Here is a 17,676-nt window from a genome sequence, read left to right as displayed (position 1 = left end):
GGCATCACATAATGCAGCTTCCATCTTATATAAGATAAAAGCTCTAAAAGTTGCAAGGAGAAATAAAGAGAAACATACCAATTATAGGAGAATTTAACAAATCACTCAGTATCAGGCAGATGAAGTAGACAAAAAAACATAAGGTCAATCTTTAGGTTATATATCAAACATTGTACCCTTATAATGGAGAATATACTTTTTTTCAGTGCATACAGAACTGTCCCCAAAATTTAATCATGTAGTAGGCTCTATAGCAGATTCATTATGATGTAATAAAACTACTTAAATTAAAAATGAAATTTTAAAAAAATTTTTCTTTGTAGAAATTTAAGAACTCTTAGGTGAAATGGAAAGTACACATTACAGATTTTGTGAAAAATAATTATAATGAAAATCCTACGTATGAGAACCTATGAGGTACATTTAAAACAGTGGTAAGATAAAAGTTCATAGCCTAAATACTTATATTAATAAAAAAAAAGAATAAAAATAAATTCAAGGCAGAGAGAAGAAAAACTGTAAATCAGATTAATTAATTACAATCCTGGTTCTTTGGAGAAAAAAAGACAAACCACTAAAACTTTAATCAAGATTTACAAAAAGAAGAAAGTAAAAATATAGAAAATAAGTGACAAGGGGAAACTAATACAAAGAAACCAGAAATGAATTAAGAGTCTACTTATATTTTTCAATACAAATAATTTGAAAACTGAAAGGAGGTGGCTAATCCCTTAGGCTGTGGAAATATTCCAGATTAAAAGTGGCTAAAAGAGACATGATAAATACGTGTAATGTTTGACCTTAGGCTGATTCTTGCAAGGGAGAAGAAAATGCTACAAAGGACATTGTTAGGTCAACTGTCAAAATTAAATGTGGATGGTAGATTAGATAAATAGTGAATTTATGAAGTCAACAATTTACTGTGGTCATGGAAGAAAATATCCCTAATTTCAGGAAATAAAGTATTTAGGAGTGAAGAGCCATAAAGTAAGTAATTCACGCTAAAATAGTTAAGGGTAAAATACGGTGTTATATGTGCATGCACACACACACAGAGGGAATGATCAAATGACAAAGCAAAGGGATAAAATATTAACAGGTGAATCTGCGTAAAGGGTATACTTTTTTCCCCTATTTCAGTAAATTTTGTTAAGTTTGAAATCATTCTCAAATAAAAAGCCTTTTGGAATTACAAAATTAGAATTATGGTACTGATCCCAAGCTATTAATTAAAAATTTCATTTCTAAAGGAAAATTCATTCTTGAAAATTTTAAACTTTCTGGAGCTTCAAGAAAGAAATGAAAAAAACTTACCCATGAATAGGAATGCACAAAAGCTTTTCCAGATTAGAAAGAACAATTCTTACAGTCTCTGGTGCTCTGGAAGAGCCAAACTCTGTCACCAAGAGTGATTTGGTAATATCTAAAAGAAAATGTTTTAAGTAATCACTAGAGTTTAAAAATAAGAATTCTGATTTTAAAAATATGATGCCTGTAATTCAGAATAAAGATTTTTATCCCTCATCCTGAATGGTATCAAATTTCTTTCTAAGCCTTAAAGTATTAAAATTCTGATAAATTTATTAACCTCAAGTGACTGGTTTTATAATCATCAAAGAGTCTGCTTTTTAAATCATCCTCTGAAATTGTAGAATATAACCAATTTGCTTGCATGCATGACCCCATTAGTGAGAAACAAGCAAATATTATATAAACATTTAAAAAGTAGGATTTAGAAATAATTTATACATTTGACAGAAAACAAAAATTAAAGTGGTGGCTGGCCTCCATTTACTAACTTGACAGATTACCCCATGCTTTCCATTCTGTCTTTGAAACAACATGACTAAAAAAAAAAAAAAAAAAAAAAAAAGAAACAACATGACTGGGGCTCACGCCACACTCCATACTCTCCATTAACAGGCTTCCTGGTGTACCCTCCACTTCATCTCCTCCCACCAGGGTACGCTTAGTAGCTTGTTCCGAACATATTTACAACTGCTATTTCTCTAATCATTACATCATCTAATTAAAAACTGTAAGAAGCCAAAAAAAATTGTAAAACGGGAAAGGTTTGGTTTCTACAAAAGCTACTACAGTAGTTCGATATATTATAAGATGCATGTTTTTTCACATGTTAACATCAGCTTCCAATCTTTGGGGTCTTAGAGTTCAATAAAAAAGAAAATGAACTAAAAATCTGCTCTCCTAAAAAGTGTTTGAGGAGAAAAATTATAAAAGTGTAGGAGAATTATGAATGTAGACTGATTTGCAAGTATCTAAGTTCTTGCTGCACTGAAAAGAATCTGAAAGTACAAACTGCGAAAAATGTTAGACATGGTTTATGGAAAGAAGGTGCCTTGAAACTTCGGTGAGCTGTCACAAAGACAAAACGCCAATCATCAAGGTCATTAAAATGTATATACATCATTTTTAACGATTCTCAACATTAACAGACTCCCCCATCCCTCCCAATTTGTGGTCTAACAAGTCCTAGCAGCATCAGATCAGAGGAATTTTGACAAAGAATTTAAGATGTAGCATCTGAAACAATAAACCATGAACACCATGGGAGCGGGAAACCATTCTTATTCATCTTTCTATCACTTAGCAAGCCACCAGTCTGAAGTGGTGTTTGCTGGAGTATACCTGCTTTCCTGGCCTCACTACCACATACAAAACTGTGGCGGAAATAAAGAAAAATAAAGGGAAAATACACACAATTTGTGAATCTGTTAACAACTGGGATAAGTCCATCAATTAAGTAAAAAAAGAAAAAAAAAAACAGTAAAACACAGGTTTATAATATCAACCACATCAAAAATTAGAAGATAAACCTACCTTCTTGTTGTGAAACCTGCAGTTTTTGGCCGTTACAAAAGGCTCCTTTTCCTTTCCTGCCAGTATACATCTTATCCTCCAGGCAACTGTATACAACTCCAAATTCCATCTGCAGAAGGAAAGAAGATTCCTTTACCAAACCGGAGTATGTTTTATCATTAAATCAACGTTTTTAAGGCAGTAACAAAAAACCTGGTATACTGAAAATGTTTTCAAATAACTACTATGGGATACTTAAAAAATGCTAGTTTCCAGCTTAAACAGAGAAAGAGGTCATCACACTGGAATCCTGGACTCGTGTCCCATCCATTTCTCAACTTAGGAGCACCCACTTTGGTCTCTAACCTTCCTGCCTCAGATAGACAAATATTTCCTATTTTCTAAGGTGAATACTTCCTTCTGTATTGTGATTCCTACCCTCTCAGGCTTCTCTGAAAATCTCTAATCAGCTGATAATCTTCTCTCAGATTTCCATTCTGGTACGTTCACACCAAATTTCTACTGCCCTTATAAAATTTCCAAGATGTTATCTTCTTTTCCCTTCACTGCCAAAGGGTAGTCTGTACTTTGCCTCTCCTATTCTCCTCTTGATAAAAATTACAGTTTGGCTTCTGCCCTGATCACACACACTTCTGAAACTTCCTTGAAAGAGAATACCCATGAACTCCTCCCAAATGCCCACTCGGAAAATTGGAAATTGCTGACCATCATCAACTCTTCTTCATTACTTAATCCAGCACCCCCATGTTTCTGGCAGTACCCTTAGTCCTACACCTCACTAATCTATCTTCGTGTCACTTTTCTTTTTTAAGGGCCTCGTTCTCTGTCCAATCCTTAAATGTTGTGTAGGTCAGGATTCGTTCACTCTTTCACTTCTTTCATTTCCCTCTTGGAGGTCTGTATTCTTATAGGGTTTGGTCTTTGCAGTCCATACATTCAACTACCACCTATAACCCCCTTATCACATGGAAAAACCTATGCTTCCACTAGCCTTCCAGGAACCTCAACCAAAGAGGTCAAAAATAATTTACCACCTCATCATACCTCATTCCTTCCCCATGTGTCTGTCTTCTTCAAATTTTATCTTGAAAGCACTTCTTAATTTTGGCATTTCCTCGGCCACCCTCACTGCCCCATCTTAGTTGAGAATCACCTGCCATGCCCCTCTGGTAGGATTCTACAATGCTAGAATTATCTGTCACTCTGTTCTTGAAAAACTGCTACAGATTTTCTACTACCTAAAAACAAAATATAAATATGCTGGCAGAGACAGGCCACAGTGCCTCACAATAAAACCACAACTAATTCACTTCATCAATTCTGCTCCTGCCACTTTCAGGGTTTCGATCACAATGAACATCTCACTCCCCACAAACATCATGCTCTATTCCAAGTTGTTCTTTCTCATTAAAATGCTTTCCTCCTTTTCTTCTTTACCTGGAAAACTCCTAAGTTTCTAAAACCCAACTCACATAATCAAATTCTAAGACCACTTCTGTTATGAAGATTTCCCCAAACCACTCTTGGTAGAATTGGATATACCTTCATGTTCTCATGGCATTTTTTTCATAGTTCCACTACATATTTATCTGTTCGCACATCTAACTTTTGCATTAGCTGTGAGTTAGTTCAGTGGCAGGGACAGCACATTGCCCAGGGCTAATTTTATGCTAAAGGCTCCTTTAGCTTCTTTCAGATGTTCTTACTAATTAACACAACCCGTGCTTAAGATGTGTTTTTATTTTCACAGATTTAAGTCTCTTGAATTCAGGTATGTAAGATGTTAGCAAACATCATTCATCGTTTGATCAAATAGCCAAACAGCAAGGAAATGCAATAGCTACAGATTGTATTCTGCTGGGTTTTAGATATAGCAAGCTTTTGGGTTCCTGAACATACTCGCCATTTCCCAACCATGCTCTGGCCCCTACCACTTTCTGGTCTTTCTAAGTCTCCTTTCACTGACACCTACTAAGGCATTACCCGCTCAAATCCTACCTTTCCATTAAGCATTATAGATCACCCATCAACTCCTATTACATCTGACTCTATCACATACGTAATGGTGATTAAATACGGAGTTGCATTTCAGTTACTTGCATGTATTTTTCCTTTTAATTCTTGCTGCTCAGAAAACATTAAATCTTCTTTACTGGAAAAGGTATCATGCCAATTTTAACAGTTCTGCAGCTTACTTTGAAATAATGCAGCTATATAAATTACAGACACACATTTACTCTTTCTCAGAAAATGAGAGCAAGGCATTTTACCATAAATTTAAACAGCATACCTTTTTATTTACCGTAAAGCCAATGGAAACAGCTACAAAAGGAAATCTTAAAAAAAAAAAAAAAAAAACACAAATTTACCAAGATAAAAAAATTATTTTCAATAAACACATTTTTTCATAAGGTAAATGACTATATAATTTTTTCATATAAATAGTCTCACCCCTCCTCTCCCCGAACACAGTGTATAGTATGCAGCCCTTTGTGTAAATAATGGGAAATATAGGGAGAAGTAGTGGATACACATACATACATACAGGATATTTCTACAGGCATGAAACATCTCTGAAAGAATTCACAAGAAACTGATAACAGTAGCCACCTTCAGACTGGTCCTGGGTAACTGGGGTCAGAAGTTGGAAGGACACTTTGCACTGCGTGGCATTTTATATCTTTGGAAAGTTGAATGCCATGAATATATTAACTGTATTTTTACTTTTTGAAAATATATTTTACAAAGTCAAAAAAATTATAATTGTTCATGGTTAAAAAGAAAAGTTTCTTTTCTTGGGTCATTTCTCCCAGAGTCAGGACCTATAAACACAAGTATTAAATTATACAGAACAAATTGTTACTTGCCCTTCATACCAAACTTGGAGTTTCATATCTGAAAAGTACTGTTAGCTACACCTATTGCTATGGCTGTGTGACAGTTTGAACACATAGGTTATAATTTCTGACTCAAGAGTTAAAAATGAAGAAAATATGACAAAACGTGTCAACTACTGAAAATAAAAAATTTAAGAAATACTTAACCAAAATGGAGAGTTTTAACCAAAATGGGATCATAGTATACACACTGAATTAGAATCTTCTCTATAATATACCATGAGCATCCTTCTACATTAACTCTCCATCATAGATTCTAGATCTTGGTTTTACAGACTTTAACAATTCTGTATTAGTAAAGATATGTACAGCTACATGGCAACTTCAAATATAACATTTATGTGTAATCCTCCTGAATTAGGCTATCCAGGCTTTCTTTTAGTGCTAATATACTGAGTTACAAACTTACTTTGTGCCAGGCGCTATGCTAAGTTCTTATATAAAAGCACTACTTACTGTATCCCAAGAACAAACATTTCTATGAGGCAGGTACTACTAAAGTGCCCATTTTACACATTGAACAATAACAACTGGGGCTTAGGAAGATTAAATAACTTGCCCAACGTCACAAAGCCTATACAAGCATTTGGACTCAAGCTCAAGTCTGTTGATCCTAAAACCCATGCTCTTTTTAACAGTTTTCTCTCTTGGACTGAACCCCCTACATAGACAACATTCTTTATGACCCCCCAAAATTGACTCCATTAGTTCCTTAATCTCAAAGCAGCACTGTTGCTTGCTTACATTTTTATATGGCTCTACCAGTGAGAAAAAGAATAGTAAACACCTCAAACCCACGTTCATCATCTCTTCCATATTTGATGAAAATTCTGCATAAATACATTTCGCTCTACAAATGATACAATTCTCTAAAGTGTCTAGATCCATTCAGTTTGTCTATAAACAGCAATTATAATATTAACATTTTAAAAACCTACCTATGTACAAAATTAGTTGTTCCATCAATAGGGTCGATGATCCATGTAGGGCTGTCAGTTAAGATGCTTTTCTCCCCAGCTGCCACAGATTCTTCACCAATGAAACTAAAAGCAAGAATGACAAATTCCAAATCTTCATACTGCTTTCAACAGTGTTCAAACCTTAACATTTCCTTAGATTCAGTCTACAATATAATACATAAGCCCATACACTTTTCTATTGTTCCTTCTTTCAGACTGATAAAGTGAGAAAACTTTATTTCCCTCAGAGCCAAGTCACATGAAAAATTCAAAATTCTCAAATATAATAAAGGCGCACACATGTGTACACACACATTTGCTGCAGATAAGAACTGATTAAGGAAATGTGGTGATTTTAAAAAGAAATCCAAATTCCCTCATGTTCTTCTCTTTAAGAGGTAGAACCTAACACCCCTTGCTTTGAGTGTGAATTTGAACTGAGTGACTCTCTTCTAACCAGTAGAACAAAGCAGAAGTTACAATATGCAAAACTGAAGACTCATTCACAAAAAATGGTATTGTAGTTTCCATCTTATCTCCTCTTTCTCCCTCCAACCTTTTCCCTCTCTTGCCCCAGGGGAAGCCAGCCACCCGGTTAAGAGCTGCTCTAAGGGGCAGCCCCGGTGGCTCAGCGGTTTAGTGCTGCCTTGGGCCCAGGGCGTAATCCTGGAGACCCAGGATTGAGTCCCGCATTGGGCTCCCTGCATGGACCCTGCTTCTCCCTCTGCCTGTGTCTCTGCCTCTCTCTGTGTGTGTCTCTCATGAGTAAATAAATGAAAGCTTTAAAAAAAAAGAAAAAGAAAAAAAAAAGCTGCTCTAAGGAGAGACCCACAAGGCAAGGCAATGAGGGAAGCTGGTAGCCGAAAACCCATGAGAACTGAGGTCACCAACAATCACGTAAGTGAACTGTCAGGCCTAGTTGAGCCTACCACAGCCTGACCAACAGTTTGACTATAACTTTGAGATCCTGACCACAACCAGGCAGTCAAGCCACTCCTATATTCCTGACCCTAGAAAACTCTAATAAATGTTTGTTGTCTAGAGCTGCAAAGTTTTTAGGATAATTAGCTATGCAGCAATAGACAATATAGAGAACATTAAATAAATCAATGAAAAAGCAAAATACCCACCAAAATTACTGCGTCTAAAACATGCTGCGTAATAAATCTCAGGTGAATTTTGTAAGTGGTGCCTGGTTTCTACTTTCTTTATTATTTTATTTCCTTTATTTAATACAGAACTCTCCTAATCCTTATGATTTTCTTTCATCCTTTTTTCACTTAGCTGTAAACCTTTTTACTAGGAGGAACTATTTTTTAGCCACAGCTTTAAAAATGTTTTCTTCTCAACAGCTAAAATATCAGGAAGAGTTAATGGCATGACCAAGAAATAGAGAATGAGGGGTGCCTGGCTCAGCCAGTTAGGCATCCGACTCTTGATTTCAGCTCAGGTCATGATCTCAGGGTCGTGAGGTTCCCTGCTCAGCAGTGTCTGCTTCAGATTCTCTCTCTCCCTCTCCTTTTGCCCTCCCACCCCCCACAGCTCGCTCTCTTTAAATCTTAAAAAAAAAAAAAGCAGAAAATGGCAACTTTAAAATGATGACAATGTTTCTGCCATATGTCTCTGTGTAAGAGAGCCCTGATTTTAGTATTTTCTCTCAAACTCATTAAAGTTACTACCACTCCACCACATAAAAAAATTTTGCAATATAGAGAATACAATTTCTAAATCATGCCTATGGCAGACATTTGTCATATTAGCTTCCCAGCATCCAAACACTCCTCTTACTATCAAGAAATCCAAATACCTTGTTTGCTCCTTCCTGGCAGGCTGAGCTTGGGCAAACAACCTGAGTTCAGCAAGACACTCCTGCTCAGGATTTATAATCCTGAAATAATGAGGTAAAGGTATCTAAAGCCAACAGTTACGAGGCTACTGGTGGCATCTGAGGTAATGGCTCCTGTGGCACCTACAGCTCTGACTTCCATCCTGATTTCTGCCTAAGCCCTGCTCTTAGGGCCAACACTCTCCAAATAAATTCCTTCTCAGCTCTAGTTAACTAAAGTCAATTTCTGTGTCTAGAATCAAAATCTGTCTAGTACATTGGCTCCAACCTAAGTTTCAATTACCATGTGAAACTAAAATAAAAGATACCTGTGAGATGGATACTTTTCCTTTATGGAAGAGAGAAGCATTTTTTCAATTTTTTGGTCAGTAGCAGTTACCAAATCAGCTGGAGAACTTTTAATCATAACATTCATTTCATTTTTTATAGCTTCACGAACTACCTAAAAAGATTTTTTGATAAGCAAACAGAAAAGGCATAAATCATTTTAAAATCAAACTAAAAGATGAAACAGAAATGGTTTAAAACATTCAATCTGCTTGAAACGATGTTCTTAAAAATGTTTTACCCCAATGTAAATAAACTTTTAGTGGTTATGACCTTCTAGGTACAAAATCATACAATCTTACATCCTATTTTAAATCCACAATTATCATCATAAAAAGTTTAACAATATAATATCAGTATTGACTCCATTTAAAACGTTTAGTAAATGGAAAATAAAAGATTAAAATACATGTTTTATTTAATAGGACAATCACACTGTCCACATCCATCATATTATGGCTGATAAGATTTCAGTTCATACCTCTCCAGCTTGTCTTGCCAGGGTTACTGCATAATCCATGCATTCCTGCCAAGGATCAGCCATCTTCTAAACAGATTTAACATGTCAGGACAAAACAGTTAAAAATCTCTAAGTCTTAATTATAGAACAGTTCACAAAAATATCTCAATTAGCAACATACTTTCATTTAGGAAATGAATCACACAGTGTACAAAATCACAAATGTAATAATTGCCCTCTTGCTGATGTTAGAATTCAAAGGTTTTTAAGATTCACTGATAGGGGAGAATATTTCTTAGTGGACCTAAGACACTTCTAGTGTATAAACATTTACATTACAAAAAAAAAAAAAAAAAACACTCTATAAAGTGTTTCCCAACACTTTAGAACAGAGAAATAATTAACACTGGGAATGGAGAAATTAAAGCAGCTCTGAAAGGAAGGTACAGAAGATACATACTCAATTCTGATACTAAAGTACTCTGATCTTTCTACTGCAACATGTGAAGAAAAGAAAATTCCAGGACTACAAAAATAAATTTATTTCCCAGAAGAAACCAACATATTTTCATCTTCTAACCTGTCCAGCTTTCCACTGACTTCTGAAGAGAATACCAAAATAACTCACCATCAGCTTGACCACATTCTAAACTCAGTACCTAGGACACTGAAGTTTTTCAAGCTCTCAGACTCAGAAAAATGTGCTGTCATTTATAAAGCAATCCAAATTTGTCACCTTTATAATGGAGAATAACTGACACACAGTTTCACCTTAAAGACTACTCAAAATCCCCTACAGTGGTGCTCATCATGTAGGAAAGAGGAGCAGAAAGGAGGGGAGGGCAAAGAATAGATATAGTGAGCTGTTTCTGCTAGTAGTTGCTCTTTTTCCCTGATATTAGATTTTTTAATATAAAAGGGAAGCCACTTACTGAGTTACAGAAGTCAGGGCTTAGTGTCTCAGGAATCGTTTCCAAACTCTCTTTTTTCCATTCTTACTCCCATTCCTTTTCCAGGCTTAACAGAACCAAATTAACAGAACAATGCATCTGTTTTCTTGTCAGAAACTCTGCTCAAGCCACTCATATCTCTGCCTTCTAACAGCACGGATAAAACTCCTACCAATTCTTCAATGACCATTTCAAAAGCTACCCTTTCTTCTAGGGATTCCCCAACCAAAATTCATTATTTGTTTAATCATTTGAGAGCTATTTGCTGAATACCTATGACATGCTGCACTACATCATAGTGAGGAAAAGTGACCCAGTTCATTTACTTGCTAGTGGGGAGTCAGATAATAATAATAAATTTTAAAAAGTCAGGCCACATGCAAAACCACAAATGTAATAAAGGTTAAGTAGAAGTACAATGAGAAGCAGGTAATCAAAGAGCTTTCACCTGGCCTTAGGTATCTGATAAGGTTGCCCTGACAATGTGATTAAACCAAGATCTAAAGGACAAGTGAATAAGCATTAACTTACTCAATTACAGGATGCAAGCCAAGAATAACTAAAAGGCCTAGGTGTCACAGCTCAGAGATCAATGGAAGGAGGAGGGGGATGAGACTGGAGATAGTAGGGATCAGTCCAGGCAGGACCTTGGAGGTAAGATTTTGACTTGAGAGCCATGAAGAATCATTTCACCATGGCTACTGAAGAGAATGGATTGGGGCGGGGAGGGAAAAGTGGAGAGTAGGTGCTGAGTAGACTGGAGATTTAGATTTAGGATGCGGCAGTCCAGGGAAGACCTGAAGGTTGGCTTAAATCTGGGAGAGTGGAGGGAGAGGTGGATAAAGAGAAGTTGAGAGGACAGAGAAATATTTGCTTTGGGAAGTAAAGTTGGGGACATTTAGCAATAATTTGGATATGGGGTATGAAGGAGAGGAAGAAGAGTTCAATGATGCCCAGATTTCCCACTTTCAGCAACTGCATGGATTACAGTCACGTCCACTGAAACACGGAGTAACAGAAGAGAGTGGGTTTGGAGCTTTGGGTCAGAAGGGGGGAGATCAAAAGTTTAAATCCGGAGAGGATGAGAAGCGTTTCTGAAACCAAAAAGGGATGTCAATTAGGCACCTGGACTATAGGTCCCCCGCTCACGGAAAAGAGATGACCCGCAAATACTGCTAAGTCACGTGAGCAGGCAACGCCGGAGCCCGGACGACACCCCTAGGGAAGGAACTCCAGAGGGAGGCTCGGAGGACACCTCGGCCTGAAGAGCCAGGAAACTCCGTGCTTCACACTCAGGGGACCTGCCGCTTCCGGGCGCCTTCACTTTCCCGAAGGCGACGCCTGAGGCATCCCCGCCCGCCGCCCGCCGCCCCCCCGCCCCCCTCCCGGCGAGGCGCGGCAGCACCAGGGGAGCGGCTCACGCCGGGACCACCGCCACCCCGGGACCACGCCACGTGCCAGCCGTGCCAGCGCTCTCGGCGCTTCCTCGGAGTCAGTACAATGGGAAAATTCCCGGTGAGCTGCCCCAACGGTTGCGGGAGCAGGCGCGAGCGGACCCCGCAGGACGGGGTGGGAGGAGGCGCGGGGGCGGCCCTGTCCGCGGTGGCCCCCGGCGGCGGGGTCTGAGGAGAACCTGCGCGGATAAAGGGGCCCCGGCTGCGGCCTCGTCCTCGGGCGCCCCCGCCTCCCGCTCCGGCCTAGACCGTGGACTCGCACCGACGCGGGACTTACCTCAACTCGAGGTCAGGCGCGGGCGGCGGGCGGCTGGCGGCGGGCGGCGGGATCCGCAGCGGGGCTCTTCCTGAAGGAGCGACAGGCCCCCGGCAGGAAGTCCCGCCCGCGGCCCCGCCCCGTGGGCGTGGCCTCCCAGCCGGCGGCCGAGACCGGGTCAGGCTGCTCCCCGCCCTGCCCGCGGGCCTGCCCGGGCGGCTTTGGACAAGTGGCCTCTTTATTTTGGGTTCTAACGTCCGTTCTGCAGCCTCCGCTTTCTTCAGAAATTCAGAAACACTTGAGACATTTGTTTTGAGTCTTCATTGTCTTAAAATAATCCTGGCAACTGCATAGCGACTAGTGTTGCTCTGTAATCAGATTTTCCAGGCACCTGCAGGAAATGTCACCCGAGTCCTCTTCAAGCCTCCTTTAAATGAACGTGGTCCCACTGCTTTGGCAAAGCTGTTATAGCTAAAACCAGTGTAAGCCATGTGAAGTCGGAAGATCAAATCTTATTCCTTATTCAAATTAAAATCACTTCACACTTCCTACCTCAAATAAGCAGGAAGTCCAGTCTTTTTTTCTAGGGGTCTCAGCTGCGACCTCACGGTTGTTCTCAAGTAACTAAGTATTTTCAGTCCAAAGCGATTCCAAATGCCGGAACGCTGTCGTGCACAGGGAAGCCTGGGGCGCGGGTTCGGTTTTGGCGCAGTCGCACACTGGTCCCACGCAATCCAAAAGATTTTATTCGGTGCCGTGAGTTCGGATGGCCGCAGAGATCTCAGCTCCCGTGCACTGCCCTAGGTGGCCAGAGGGGCAATTCTTAAAGCTACAGTCATACCTACAGCCATTGTTCCCAGTCCAAAGATCATCCGTTGTTCCAAGGCCCTGGGGGTTAGGGGTCAGGTTCCAGCATCGGCCGGCCGCATACCTTGCCAGGACAAAATTTGCTTCCTGATGGGACATCCCGGTCACCATTCCAGACTTCCCTAAAGGCAAGTTTCCTCTTCTGAATCTTTGAGATATCCTCTCCTACAGGCTGACTTCCATCCATGACAAAAGTTCTAATTATGCTAAACTTCAAAAGAGAAAAGAGGTGAGATCCAATGCCCTTGACACTTTAGCTGACACCTGACTCTACAAAAAAGGTGGCTTTGGGGAAGATGGTCCTTTATCAAGCCACAGAGTGCTGAGGTCATCTAACAACAGAAGCAATAAGTGCCCAATTGCCCTGCATTTGAATAAAGAGGGACCACCTTGTTAATTCCTTTCCTAGCAATCTTGGGTATCTTGTTAACTCTACTAGAGTCCCCAGAGCTGATTTCTTTTAAAGGGCAACTCCTGGGGGGCGGGGAGGAGGAATCAGATTCCACATACCATTCCACTTACCAAGACTTTATTAGTTAATTACTTAGTGGGCTTTGATCTTAAAATGATAAAAATTTAAAGTGCAGGTCCTCAGGGATGGAGTCTCTAAGATACCTAACGAGATTTCATGTTTTGACATAACACAGGTTAGAATTGTAGATAGAACTTTTATTCTTGGAATAAAAGTCCTCAAAATCCTCAAAATCACCTCCTAAGGGTCAGAAAAACATTAAAAAATGTCTTACCCCTCTACCTCTGGATCTTTTGTCTAACCAATCCTGGCTATATAAAATGATTGGTGTGAACTCAAGTAATTAGACAACATGCTTTATACCTCTCATTCTTTAACAAAAAACAGACACTTCATCCCCATCCAAATTAGAAAATTTTACCATGCAAAAATCTGTCTTTCTTGATATATCTATCAAGAGAAATAAAATATATTCCTACTTCTGTCATGCATTTAGCTGCTCTTAAGGTTACAGATCATTCAAATATTTATTGAGAATGGGAAGCCCGGGTGGCTCAGCGGTTTAGCGCTGCCTTAGGCCCAGGGCCTGATCCTGGAGACCAGGGATCGAGTCCCTACATTGGGCTCCCTGCATGGAGGCTGCTTCTCCCTCTGCTGTCTCTGCCTTTGTGTCTCTCATGAATAAATAAAATCTTTTAAAAAATAAATAAAAAACAAAAATAAAAAATAAAAATCATTTTAAAAAATGTATAGAATAACAATAGAATTTACTATGTGTTAAGCATTGCTCTGAGAACCTTCCTAATTTAACCTTCACAACAATATCATCATACTTTCATTATCACCACTTTCTATATGAATTTGGGCCCAGGGAGAGTAAGTAACTTGACCAATGTCACCCAACTGGTGACAGAGCTAGAAATGCAGACCCAGGCATTGTCTGGTTCTAGAGTATATGATCTTGACCTTTATAGATAGCTCTCATTAAGCAGAGTTAATTAGCAATAAGTCTATTCAAGGCATTGAGGTAAATAAACACTGTAGGAAATTCAAAGAATAGTATTTGGTCCCTCTCAAGAAGCTCTTATTTTTGTTGTCTTTACTAGAAAAGGCAGCAGCTGCATGTGGTTATTCCCCATCAACCTGAATCTTTTTCACTTTATCCTGTAACTCTCCTTATGGTGCTAGGTCCTAGAGTTTTATGCCAGAACCACAGACTTAAGGCATCGAGCAAGATCTTAAACCTCAGTGGAGTATCTTCATTTTACAGATTTGAAGATGAAATGCAGAGAAATCTTATTTGAGATCACAAGGTTAATGATAAAATGTAACTAGAAATGCAATGTCTCCCAATCAATAAAGTATGTTCATGAAAATATATGTATGTTAAATTTGTATAAGCTTAACTAAAAACTCCTAAGTGGAGATTTCTGTTTAAGGGAATCAGTAAAATATTCTGAGTGGGCAATTATTATTTTATAAAGTGAATAATAACCATCTACCAGCATGCCAAACCAGGTCTTTTATAAATCTTGATATTCACATACTGGGTTTGATGAAGTTTAAAAAAAAAAAAAAAAAAAAGAACGAACTTAGGTTGTCACTGTAGTTGGCAAAATAAACAAAAATTCCCTAATACTATAGGTAAGACCGTGATTATCACTAATAGGAAAATGTTTGAAGTTTTAGGCTCCATATAGAATTATCAGATTCATATTCCAAACCAGTAAACATTTCAGGGTCAAAAGTTTAACCTATGATAAACCAGCAGCAGCTATCACTGAGCACGTACTATGTGCAAGGTACTGTTCTAAATACATCAAAAGTATGATCCCATTTAGTTCTGTGGAATTGCATAAAATTTCTGAACATGAGAAATTCCATTTTGAAGCTTCATTTTTCCTTTCTAACTAGTGGATTCTTGAACTGGGCCAAAAGTGGTAATTATTTTACAAGCATTTGCTAAACAGAACTGGCATTAGGACCATAAAACTGTTGGTATGAAGTTTATGAAGACAATAGTTAAGTAAAACATACTAAGATTAATTGGTGCTGTCAAATGAAACTAAAGTAAGTAATCAAAAGCAGCTCAACTGGTTAGTACCAATTAGCAGGGTTTTATTTTTCTCTTTATCAAAAGCATATAATTACCCTAATTCTTTCTCAGAATAACCTCTTGCGATCCCTGGGTGGCACAGCGGTTTGGCGCCTGCCTTTGGCCCAGGGCACGATCCTGGAGACCCGGGATCGAATCCCACATCGGGCTCCCGGTGCATGGAGCCTGCTTCTCCCTCTGACTGTGTCTCTGCCTCTCTCTCTCTCTGTGTGACTATCATAAATAAATTTAAAAAATTAAAAAAAAAAAAAGCTTCTTATCTTGGGGATCCCTAGGTGGCTCAGCGGTTTGGCGCCTGCCTTTGGCCCCGGGCGCGATCCTGGAGACCCGGGATCGAGTCCCGCATCGGGCTCCCGGCATGGAGCCTGCTTCTCCCTCCTCCTGTGTCTCTGCCTCTTTCTCTCTCTGTGTGTGTCTATCATAAGTAAAAATAAATAAATCTTTAAAAAAAAAAAAAAAAAAAGAATAGCCTCTTGCCTTCTCCATGAGTGGGACATTTTTCTGGTTGCTAACAGACTCTGTGCTCTCTGAATTGCAATTCTGAGACCCCAAATAAAAGGCCTTTGTTTCTTGTTCATTTTCACCTCCTTTTCTTGGTTGACAATTACCACAACAATCTGACAGAGTTCACATTATTACCTCCGTTTTTTTTAGACAAGGAAACTGGACTACAGGAAGATTCATTTGCCTACAGCTACAGGGTAAGGAAATGTGGGAGGCAGAAATGTGGGAGGTGCCCACACTATCTTTGGAGAAGAGTGCAAACTCGAACTAGATACTAAAATTGCCACTAAACGTTCAAAAGTGGTATTAAAAAAAAAAAGCACACTACTCTTTTGGGGCTTCATCTGTGCTTCAGTTGTTTATTTTTCAGTTGTTTGAACGAGCACATAGGAAATGTGCTAGACATGGGGAGTATCAAAATGAATATTGTTTATACTATCATATTACAGTGTTTATATATTATGATTGTAATTCTTATATCCAAGGTTTTATAGCAAAATAGAGTATGACAGGAATATGAATAGGTATAAAACAAGCCAAGTTGATTAAATATAAAACATAAAAAATTGTGAGAATGTAGAGAAAACGCCCACTTAAAGTGGGATTAGCAAAAGCTTCATGGCAAGGCTATTATTCGAGCCAGGTCTACAGGAATAGCCAAAATTTAGATAAAGTTGAAGCCTGCCCCTCAGTATGTAGGAACAGTGTGAACAAAGGCATATTCACAAGATACCAAATCATCCAGTTTGAATGGAGCAAAGGCTGTGGTAAACAGCCTTTGGAAGTGGAAGTGGAGATAAAACTGGAAAATGAGAGTGAAGTCAGTACAGTATAATAAACAACTGCCTTGCTAAGGAATACAGACTTTATTCAAAAAGCAAAAAAGATTGTAGCAGGGAAGATACATAAAGTTAGATTTTAGGAAGATTAATCTGACAGTGATTGGAGAGTGGACAGAGGGGACAAAAGCCAGTTAAAGGCTTAGGGAAGCAAGAAAAGCAGAAAAGTAGTGATATTACTTGGAATGAAGAGGGGATTGATGAAAAGATATTATAGGAAATAACTGGACTCTAAGGGAAGAATGAAGAAGGAAGAAAGGAGAAAAGGGGTAAGAGATGACCCTGTGTTTCAGGATATATAGCAATGTCTTTAGTGACACTTGTGCAAGACAAGAGGAGTACAGTTAAGAGCAGAGATGCTACATTTAAGACATTGAGGGGAAAAAAAAGACTGATTCTGATGGAGCCGATGAGAGATCCAAATAGGAATTCACATATTCATTCACTATATGAGCATTTACTGACTGCCTATTAAATGGAGAACCCTTCCATAAATACTTGGGATGTATCACAATCACTACAGAAGAGTTATTTTTTGTTCCTCTTTCCTGTTTAAAAGATCATAATAAGCCCAGGGCGCGATCCTGGAGACCCGGGATCGAATCCCACATCAGGCTCCAGGTGCATGGAGCCTGCTTCTCCCTCTGCCTATGTCTCTGCCTCTCTCTCTCTCTGTGACTATCATAAATAAATAAAAATTAAAAAAAAATTTTAAAAAAAAGATCATAATAAAGGGTCATATTCAGGGGGCGCCTGGGTGGCTCAATCAGTTAAGTATCTGCCGTCAGCTCAGGTCATGATCCCAGGGTCCTAGGATCCAGCCCCACATCAGGCTTCCTGCTCAGTGGGGAGCCTGCTTCTCCCTCTCCCTCTGCCTGCTGCTCCCCT

General features: G+C 39.0%; 1 protein-coding gene across 2 annotated transcripts in view; it reads right to left on the bottom strand.

The window, feature by feature from the left end:
* Positions 1-12,397, bottom strand: part of IMPA1 (inositol monophosphatase 1) — a 29,360-nt gene extending 16,963 nt beyond the window's left edge. Inside the window, exons 1-7 of one of the 2 annotated variants that reach the window (XM_026012953.2) lie at positions 12,012-12,397; positions 9,352-9,417; positions 8,852-8,985; positions 6,677-6,781; positions 5,132-5,177; positions 2,842-2,950; positions 1,315-1,423 (exon numbers count right to left, since the gene is read on the bottom strand). In XM_026012953.2, coding sequence (XP_025868738.1) covers positions 1,315-1,423; positions 2,842-2,950; positions 5,132-5,177; positions 6,677-6,781; positions 8,852-8,985; positions 9,352-9,414 — 566 coding nt within the window. In that variant the 5' untranslated portion in view covers positions 9,415-9,417; positions 12,012-12,397. Of the gene's footprint in view, positions 1-1,314; positions 1,424-2,841; positions 2,951-5,131; positions 5,178-6,676; positions 6,782-8,851; positions 8,986-9,351; positions 9,418-10,262; positions 10,354-12,011 lie in introns of those variants that run through there. The other variant, XM_072734422.1, reaches the window with a different exon arrangement.
* Between the last annotated feature and the right edge of the window lie 5,279 nt (positions 12,398-17,676).

The sequence above is a fragment of the Vulpes vulpes genome, chromosome 13 (genome assembly GCF_048418805.1).
Source record: "Vulpes vulpes isolate BD-2025 chromosome 13, VulVul3, whole genome shotgun sequence".
NCBI lineage: Eukaryota > Metazoa > Chordata > Mammalia > Carnivora > Canidae > Vulpes > Vulpes vulpes.
The sequence above is the reverse complement of the archived record's forward strand: the minus strand, read 5'-3'. Positions and strand labels throughout refer to the sequence as shown.